Here is a 10,760-nt window from a genome sequence, read left to right on the forward strand (position 1 = left end):
GTATAAGGCAATGAGAGTCTGAATTAGGGTGATGACAGTGTCAGAGGGGAAATGGAGGCATGTATGAGAGATGTGAATAACAAGATGTGATGATAGTTGGATACACAGGGCAAGTGCCAGTGAAAAGTTGAGGCTGAGACCAAGGTTGCAAGCCTGGCTTATTGGGAGAATACTTATGTCTTTAACAGTTTTGGGAAAGTTTGGAAGAATGGAAAGTTTGGGCAGAAAGATAATGAGTCTTGGCATGGACATGTTGAGTTTGATATGTTTGATAGGACATTCAGTTTATGATGTCCAAAAGGTGGTGATATGAGACTGAAGATCAAGAGAGAGATTAAGGCTCAATACATAGATCTGGGAATCATCTGCCTTGAGAACATAGTTGAACCCAAGAGAAGTGAGGTGATCATTAAAAGAGATATTATAGACAAGTGTTCTTAACCTGGGAGTCTTCAGATCCCTGACAGCCTTATGGATAGAGTTAATGGGGAATCCGTGAACTTGGATGGGGAAAGTACACTTTTATTTCAATATTATTGGATTCCTTTGTAATAATAAACATATGCATTTTATTTTACACATTAAACATTATTCTGCAAATGGGTACATGGGTATCACTTGACTGCCAAAAGGGTCCATGACTGTTTGCAAGCAAAAGAAACTGAGAAAAAGTAATTAAATACGTAAAAGAACAAGAAGAAATCAGTGTTATAAAAAGATAGAGAAAAGAGTGCCCCATGTATAACAGACATCTGATTGCTTACAGCTCCAGGAAGGGGAGAGGGGAGGGAGGGAAAGAGGAATAAAATTTGGGACTCAAAACTATAAATAAAAATGTTTATTATTAGAAGAAGAAAAAAAGAAAAGAGAATGTCCAGAAGATAAGTGTGATTAACAATGTCAAAGTCTGCAGATAGCTCAAGAAGGAATGGGATTGAGAAAAGACTATTAGATTTGGTGATTTTAAAAATCACTAGTAACTTCAGAGAAAGCAGTTTCAGGTAAATGTTCAGTTGAAAACCAAATTGTAAAAAAGCCCAACACAGTGATGATCATGCCCAGATAACATGAGAAGTCTTAAGGATGGAAGAAATGTGGGTATGTATGTTTGTAAGCAACAGGTAGGAAACAAGGATAGAGGGAAAGATAGATGATTCTGAAGAGAATTGGGACAAAAGATGGCCTAGTTTGCCTTCATAAAAGAATCCATCTGGGAGAAGACCCTCAGAGTTTATGGCCAGGCCTGAAACAGTTACTACTTACACTGACTCTGAGCAAACAAAACCCCGAAAATAAGCAAAAGAGGCTTGGGATGGGACTTATTGTTGGCCAATCAGTGAAAGCCAGAGTGATTTGGGTTTAAATACCATTTGAATCACACTGGGCTTTTAAAAAGCCTGGTTTTCCAGAGCTATATTTCAAGAAATGATAAATGAAAATTATATGAGACAAAAAAGTTAATTGTCCCAGGAGTAGGAAAAAGTAGAGGAGGATGGGATGAAGAAAAAATAAATCTTTGCTCAACTGGAACTTGTCAGTTGGGGTCCCAAGGGGCAGCTACTACTACTCACAGTTAGCTGTCTATCCTTGGTTCTTGAAGAGGACCAATGATATGAGGAGGGTGATGTCTTGACTTTGCAAGTGAATGGGATTTAAATGAGGCAGAGCTGTGTAAATTAAGCAGCTTCATTCTGTCCTCCAGAATCATTACAGTCCAGTGGCAGGAGGTAGGTCAAGAAAGCTGGTGATGGCCCTGCCCTACTGAATAACCTCCAAGCTACATGGAAAGAAAAGCCTTCACAATACAGAGACCAAATGAAAGAAATCAAAACCATGTGGGGTAAAGAGATACATATTATCCCTGGGTTCAAGACTACTAATAGAGTTTTCTGGAAAACATATTCAATGACTATAGAAGACAAATGTGCATCCCAATACTTTTATTCAATTACATGAATTAAGACCTTCTCTCCTTTTTAGAATCTTGACATTAATATTATAAAATTCTGAGGGGAAAAGCCATTAGCATCTCCATAAACCCTTTGATCCTCCCTTTCCTGGCACCAGCAAGGCAATTTCAGAGAAAGAACTCCCTGGGAAGACAAACCCAAGTCCACATTAATTGGCTATTATCTTATTATACCTACATAATTTAAATTATTTGTTGCTTTCTTTTGCTTTCAACCCTGAAACTAGATAAGAAGGAATACTGATATTTTCCCAATTAAAACTACATAAATATACCTAAACAGTCATATAACATCAGAGATCGTGGATATTAACCTCTCACTTCCTAATTGTTCAGTAAACTTGAGTAAATAGAGTAACAATCTAGTATCATTCTCTTTTAACCAAAATGTACCTCAGAGGTCTCAAAGCATGTTATGGAATTAGAGGGAGCAGATAGTACCTTTTACCCCATTAGTTATTCTCCTGGAGCCCTTACAAAGGAGGGACCATATTTAACACAGGTTAGAGATGGGACTTTCCCTACACAAAAGGAAATTATAGGAATCCTTCTTTGTAAAACTTACCACACCACTACATTGCCCCAGTCTAGACACAGCCTATACCCTTTTCATCCTCAACTACCCAATTCCCAAAAGGTACTAAAAAATGTCCACATTATTGGATATTCTTTTCCATGAGTAAGCCTTCTGCATTGATATCCATCCTCTTCTCACTTCTCTAGTGTAGATACTGACATTACATAATTCATCATTTGGAATGATATTTGCCACTAAATGTAGAAATTCAAATGAGTAAGAAGAGAAATAGATAATGTCTCTTCATTTTAAAATTCCTTAAACTGATAGAGAGCCCTGAACCTATTTAAAACATCCCTTAAATTAAATTAATTTAATTTAATTTAATTTTAGAAAGCACTTAGCTCACAATTACTCTATGAAGTAAAGAATGTAAATATTAATAACCTCATTGTACAAACAAGAAAATGTAGGGTCAAAGATTGCAAAAAAATCACAAGTAACAAGCATCAGAATCAGGAATTTAATACAAGGTGTGTTTTTTGAAATATTGTGGGACTAGCTGGAGTTTCTAAAAATATTGCTACTTATAAATTAAAGGCTATTGTACTAGTTTTGGCAGTAAGCATTTATATTAATTAAGATCACATATTACTAAAATATTGACCACATGCCCGACTGACTTCTCCACAAGTTACAAGCCTTACAGGCCTGAACAGTTACATGCCCAGCATGAAGAGTCCCAGGAAGGGAGCTGGGGAGAGCAAGCCCAGGTTAAGAGAGTAAGAGAAGAGCATAAGAGAGTAAGAGAGTGACCCTTGTGTCTCCAAGGATTCTTATCCTCTTTCAGGTAGAGACAGGTCACCACACATTGATCTAAGTTAATTGGTTAGCATCATTCAACTCATTAATTGACATGACTTGGGAGGCGTCCAAGGTGTGTTTACTCCCCTAGATAATCAGAAAGGTCAATCTGCATTCCTTTTGTTAAGTTAAAGGCTCATCCCAGACTGGGGAGGGGGGGGGGGGAAGGAGGTGGGAAGAGAATAGTTTATAATGACACATTTGGGTTTCTCCCAGAAATCCACCACAAAGGTCTTCTGTCCCTCTGGTGTGTGGTTAAGAAAAAGGAGGGTGATTAGGTAAAAGTGTGTCATATTAATCTATACCCTATACCTGAAAGGAAGACAGACCTAGTGTTGGTGTGTGTTGTGTGTGTGTGTGTGTGTGTGTGTGTGTGTGTGTGTGTGTGTGTGTGTTTTAAAAAAGGTAATTTCTTTTAGATCATCAAACAGCTATTTTCTTTAATACATTTATTATTTATTTATAGCTAATGTTCTTTTAAATTTAGAATTCCAAATTATTTTATTTTTTTCTGATCCCTCCCCCACAGGCAATAGGATATCAGTTATACACGTGAAATAATGGAAAGCATATTTTCATATTAGCCATATGCAAAAAAAAGAAAAGAAAAGAAAAATGAAGTGATGAAATTTCTACTTCAATCTGCATTCAGGTTTCATTGCTTCTTTTCCTGAAGGTGGATACCATTTTTCATCACAAGTCCTTTGGAATTATCTTTGATCATGGTACTGATCAGGGTAGTAAAGTCTGTCACAGTTGATCATCATTACAATTTTGTCTGTGGGGGCAGCTAGGTGGAACAGTGGATAAAGCACTGGCCCTGGATTCAGGAGGACCTGAGTTCAAATTCGGCCTCAGATACTTGACACTTACTAACTGTGTGACCCTGGGCAAGTCACTTAACCCCAATTGCCTCACACACACAAACAATTTTGTCTATGACAGTTGATCATCATTTCAAGATTGCTGTTACTTACTGTATACAAAGTCCTCACTTCACTGAAATTATCCTGCTCATCATTTCTTATAGCATAATAAGATTGCATCACAATCATATACCACAACTTATTCATGTATTCCCTAATTGATGAATATCCCATCAATATCTAATTATCTCCCATCATTAAAAAACTGCTATAAGTGTTTTTGTACATATGGGTCCTTTTCTTTTTCCTTTTATCTTTTGGGAAACATTGCATAGTGCTATGGACAGTTTTAATAATGCCCATTAAATGCCCCATAGTTCCAAATTGTTCTCAAGAATAGCTGGGGCAGTTCACAATTCGACCAACATTGCATTAGTGTCCCAATTTTCCCACATTCCTTCCAACATTTGTCATTTTCTTTTCTGTCATATTAGCCAATGATAGGTATAATGTGGTACCTCAAAGTGATTTTAATTTGCATTTCTCTAATCAATATTTATTTAGAGAATATTTGTGACTATAAATGACTTTGATTTCTACTTGTGAAAATTGTTCATATTCTTTGACCACTTAGAAATTAATGAATGGCTCTAATTTTTATAAATTTTACTCAGTTAAGTATATGTTTGAGAGATGAGCCCTTTATCAGAAAAATTTACCATAAAAAAGTTTACCTAGTTTTCTGCTTTTCTTCTAATGATGGCTGCATTAGCTTTATTTATGCAAAAAAAAAAAATTACATTACTTCCCATGTTCCTTTCTATCTATATTTTAGCCTTAAATTCTTCTGTTAACCTCACAAGTAAAATTGTCCATGCTCCTATAATTTGCTTATTATATTGCCAGTTATGTCTAAATCATGTACCTGTTTTGACAATATTTTAGTAAACAGTGTCAGATGTTGGTCTAGTTTCTGATAAATGTCTTTCTAGTCTTCCCAGCAGTTTTTGTTGTATAGTGAATTCTTGCCCAAAATTCTGGATGTCTGGATTTATCAGATACTAAATTACTATGATCACATATTACTGTGTAATTTGTATATACCTATTCACCCTTCTATTTATTAGTCAGTTTGGGTTTTTATTAGTCAGATTGGGTTTTATGATTACCACTTTGTAATGTAGTTTGAAATTTGGTACTTCTAAGCTTCTTTTCTTCACATTTTTTCAATTAATTCCTTTGATATTCTTGATCTTTCATTTGTCGCAATGAATTTTTTCTAGCTCTATAAAATAATACCTTTGAAGTTAGATTCATATGGCATTGATTAAGTAAATTAAGTTAGGAAGAATTGCCCTTTTAATTATGTTGGCTTATCTACCCATGAGCAATTTCTATTTCTCCAGTTGTTTAGATCTCTATTTTTGTGAAGTATTTTGTAATTGTGTTCCCATAGTAACTGCATTTCTCTTGGCAAGTAGAATTCCAAGTATTTTATATTGCCTGCACTTATTTTACATGTATTTTTTCTTCCTATCTTTTCCTGGTTGTCTTTGTTGGGAAACATAGAAATGCTAGTGATTTATGTGGGGTTTTTGTATATACACTCTGAATTTTCCAAAGTTGTTCATTGTTTCAACTAATTTGGGGGAAAGCTTCTGGTTTATCCCCACTGCAATTAATAATTGATGATTGTTTTAGCTAGATGCTACTTATCATTTTAAGAAAAGCTCAATTTATTCCTATGCATTCCTATGAATTTTTAGTAGGAATGTATGTCATAATTTGTCAAAAGCTTTTTATTCATGAATTGAGATAATCATATGATTAGATAATTATTTTCTTCAGAGAGCTTTTCCATTTGGCTTTTCAAGCTGTTGACTTTTTTCTCATATCTTTCCTGCATCACCCCCATTTCTCTTTCCATTTTTTCCTCTACCTCTCTGACTTTATCTTCAAAATCCTTTTTGAGCACCTCTATGGCCTGAGACCAAGTCATATTTTTCTTGGAAGCTTTAGATGTAGGGGTCCTGATGTTGATATCTTCCTCTGAGGGTGCATCTTGATCTTCCTTGTCACTAAAGAAATTTTCTACGGTTCGCAATTTTCTCTGCCTGCTTATCCTGCCTGTCTTTCACTTGACTTTTAACTCCTTCTTAGTGTGGGGTGGCACTTCCTGGATATATTGTCCCAAGCTTCAGAGGGTCCCAGGTGTTATGTTTTAATGAGGGGCAATTGCTTCACTTGCCTGGCCCTTTCTCTGGTCTGTAGATAACCCCAGACCAACTGGCTGATCAGCCGGGCAGCAAAACTTTATGTGTTGTGGTTGTAAGCTCCAACAAGCCTGCACCCCTTCCCCACCTGGGCCACCTCCCAAGGTTTCTTCCTGGTTCCCAGACCGTGAGCTTAGTTCCAGAAGATGCTGGCACTATGGCTGATTTGGAGGCTCAGGGGTAAGTTTCTCTGGTGCAGCCTGTCTGGGGCTGTATCTGTGCTGGCACAATTGTGGGGCTGGACTCTACTCTCAGGCCAGCTCTCCCTTCTGCTGAACTTCCAAGGTGTTTTTAGCTGGAAAATGTCAGCCATCTTTTTGTGGGTTCTGCTGTTCCAGGAGTTGTTTTCTCTTAAAAAAAATAACCTTTAAACAAACCCTCTATTTATTCTCTCTTATTTATAACTGAGAGGTGTTCAGGTCAATATCACAGTGATGGGTTTTTTTGTTTTGTTTTGTTTAATCAAGTAAAATTGATGTAGGAGTCAAAAGGGGGTTAATAGAAAAACCTAAGACCCAAGCTCTAATTCAGATATGAGCTCTAAGGGGGATTCAGACCCCAGTTAATTGATAACTTACAAGTCAGGATACTAAGTTCTCTTACCCACAGTAATCAGTACCCATAATGGGAAAAGAGGGATCTAGGCCATGAAGGCCTAAGACTATAATAATGATACATTGACAGGCTATAGAAATTCAGACTAGAAATAAATGATAAATGAAGATGTTTTGAAACTAAGTGTGAGAACCAGAAAGAGACGTGCAGAAAAGGCCAAATTTGTCGCCAGATTCACCTTATGATGTGTAAACCTCAAAAACAAGCTTCCACTGAGAAAGGTACCTGCCTCAGGGGTTGGTTTAGGATCCCAGGAACTTCAAATTAGGATAAGCCCTCCCCTGTACCTCCCTAAGGTGGAAATTATTATAATGAGACTGATAATTTATCCAAACTATAAATATAACTGTCTTTTCTTTCACTATTTAAGAGACACCTTTCCACTATTCTGGTTCTCTCCCTGGGATCACCCATATTATTGTTTTTTGGTTTTTTTGTGAGGCAATTGGGGTTAAGGGATTTGCCCAAGGTCACATAGCTAGTAAGTGTCAAGTGTCTGAGGCTGGGTTTGAACTCAGGTCCTCCTGAATCCAGGGCCAGTGCTTTATCCACTGTGCCACCTAGCTGCCCCTGTCACTCACAGTATTGCAATAAAATTGGGAAACTGAGTCACTGAGTCTTGTAATTCTTTTGAGATGACACACTATCAATTTGACCCCAAATTCCATGCCACATCAAAATGAAGGTGATAACTTTCATGGTTTCTCCTCCAATTCCCAGAGTTAATGTACATTTTGTCATGCTTCTCCTCAGATCTAATCACTTTCTTCTTTTACACACAGGTCCATCAGAAGTCAGGAATGAGAAACCATACAGGGATTACATTATTTATCCTTAGAGGATTAACAGATGATCCACAGTTAAAGGTTCTGATTTTCATCTTTTTCTTTTTCACATATATCTTAACTATAATTGAGAACTTAATCATCATCATCCTCACCTTCATGGACGCCCAACTGAAGACGCCCATGTACTTTTTCCTCCGAAACTTTTCCTTTTTAGAAGTGGCATTCACAACTGCTTACATTCCCAAATATCTCTACATCTTATCAACAGGAGACAATACCATTGCCTATAACTCTTGCTTTGCCCAAATATTTTTTGTTGTCCTTCTTGGGCTAACAGAATTTTTTCTTCTGGCTACAATGTCCTATGATCGCTATGTGGCCATCTGCAAACCTCTGCACTACACAACCATCATGAACAGCAGAGTCTGTAACCGGCTCCTCCTGAGTTGTTGGATGGCTGGGTTAATATTTGTCTGCCCACCAATTAGTCTAGGACTCCAGATGGAATTCTGTGACTCCAATGTTGTTGATCATTATGGTTGTGAGGCATTTCCCATAATAAAAATTGCATGCTCAGACACAAAATTCATAGAGAAGATGATTTTGATCTTTGCTGTGTTAACAATCATTGTCACCTTATTCTTAGTGTTTTTGTCCTATGGGAAAATAATCAGGACAGTTCTCAGATTCCCCTCAGCTCAGCAAAGGAAAAAGGCCTTTTCCACTTGTTCCTCCCACATGATTGTTGTCTCCATCACCTATGGTGGCTGCATCTTCATCTACATCAAACCATCTGCAAAAGAAGGAGTAGCTTTGAATAAGGTGGTGTCAGTGCTTGTAACTTCAGTTGCTCCTGTTATGAATCCCTTAATTTATGTGCTAAGGAACAAGCAAGTGATACAAGCTTTTAAGGACTTAAACAAAAAGATTTTCTTCCTCTCAAAGCAATAAACAACCACCAAGTGGTAAGAGAAAATCAGAATAACCTTTAACTATCCTGTATTCCATAATCCTTTTTCATTTTCCTTACTAAGCACCCTTGACCATAGTCCAGTCCATGTTACCTTCTCACACTTACTTTCTCTTAAATTGAAAATCCTCCCAACTCCCAAAGAATAAAGGTTTCTTGGGATGCTCACTCCCCCACTGTCAGGTTCTGCTATGACATACCACCTCAATCTCTATTTCAGCCTCTAAAACCATCCTCCCCCCACCTGTAGGCACTGAAACCACTTCTTTACACGTCCTAAGATCGTATAAAGGGAGCACTTATTTGGTATAGTTATGGAATCATCAGTTCTACCAGTTGGAATACTTTTTTATTAATCAACTAGTACAATCCTTTTGGAACAGCATCAACCTTCATTCTTCTTGCTGATATGCATATGTGTTGCCAATATTCTTTACCTCTCTTCTTTTTCTTCACTTTCCTTATCTTAACACTTAATTCGGGGCAGCTAGGTGGCGCAGTGGATAGAGCACTGACTCTGGAATCAGGAGTACCTGAGTTCAAATCCGGCCTCAGACACTTAACACTTACTAGCTGTGTGACCCTGGGCAAGTCACTTAACCCCAATTGCCTCACAAAAAACAAAACAAAAACAAAACAAAACACTTAATTCCATGTTTCTTTTTCTCTATATTTGGACTCCTTATTCCTTCTGCCTGATCACATCTAACCCATTTTCTGTCCAGGAAGGAGACCAACATGATTTTTAAAAAATGATCACTGATGCCTAAGCAATTAGAAGCAAGCTGCTTCTGCTCGGATCTCCTATAGTCCAACAGTTGTAACTTTACCATGTAGATCTAAGCACTCATTGTGTTTTACTTTGTATTACAATCATTTCTATACCTGCCTTTTTCTCACCAACTTGATTGAGAGCTAGTGGAAGGAAAAGACTATTCATCTGCAACACAGTACACAGGAAGCACTTAATACATTTTGTTGAATTTCATTGGTCAGTGGGAAGAAAGACAAATCCTATTCATGTTTAGGGTAAGAATAGAAGATATTCGGAAGCTAGGATAAACTAAATGGGGAAAAAAGTAGTACGCAGGAGCTGATTCTAGAAAAAGAAATTAGTGAGCTCTGCTAAGTCAGAGAATTTAAATAACGACCAGTGCTTGGCAGAGATTCAGGAGCATAAAACCATGTTATAACTTAAAGAAAAATAAAGAGGGAAATGGCTTGATACAAAAATATTACATTGTGGAAAAGACAAACTGGATAATTATAACTTTATATGTGAGTACATTGAACTCATCAGTGAATCGAATGTGGTAAAGTTGAAGAAAATAAAACAGCAATTTGCTGCATATAAAAAATGTTAAAAATGAAGAATGAGGGGCAGCTAGGTGGCGCAGTGGGTAGAGCACCGGCCCTTGAGTCAGGAGTACCTGAGTTCAAATCCGAACTCAGACACTTAACACTTACTAGCTGTGTGATCCTGGGCAAGTCACTTAACCTCAATTGCCTCACTAAAAAAAAAAAATGAAGAATGAAAATGAAGAGCTGGAAAAGCATTTTCTCAACATAATACAATCTCAAAATTTCAGCAGCTTCACTTATGACTTCAGATTAGAAAACAATAAGAATTCACAACATCAAGAGAGATAAACTGGAACACTAAATAATGTTTTAAAGTATTTCAATGAAAGAATACAGTTAAATTCATGTATACCAAATGGCATGGCATTGCCTTCATAAATTAAAAGATAACTGAATTGAAAAAATATATGGATTGTAATACAATAATTGTAGATTTTCCTGTACTTTCTTTAAAATCTTAAAGAAAGAAGAAACAGCTAAATAAATAATAGACTGGAAAGATTTGGAATGTGTGATAAAATAATGGAATATTTTAA

At 36.9% G+C, this 10,760-nt stretch overlaps 1 protein-coding gene across 1 annotated transcript; it reads left to right on the plus strand.

Annotated features, from left to right (window-relative positions):
* Window positions 1-7,889: 7,889 nt before the first annotated feature.
* Window positions 7,890-8,843, plus strand: LOC122729434 (olfactory receptor 6C2-like). Its single transcript, XM_043968312.1, has one exon. It carries the CDS (start codon window positions 7,905-7,907, stop codon window positions 8,841-8,843), a length of 939 nt encoding a protein of 312 aa, XP_043824247.1. The 5' UTR covers window positions 7,890-7,904.
* Window positions 8,844-10,760: the final 1,917 nt, after the last annotated feature.

The sequence above is a fragment of the Dromiciops gliroides genome, chromosome 5, assembly GCF_019393635.1.
Source record: "Dromiciops gliroides isolate mDroGli1 chromosome 5, mDroGli1.pri, whole genome shotgun sequence".
Taxonomy (NCBI): domain Eukaryota; kingdom Metazoa; phylum Chordata; class Mammalia; order Microbiotheria; family Microbiotheriidae; genus Dromiciops; species Dromiciops gliroides.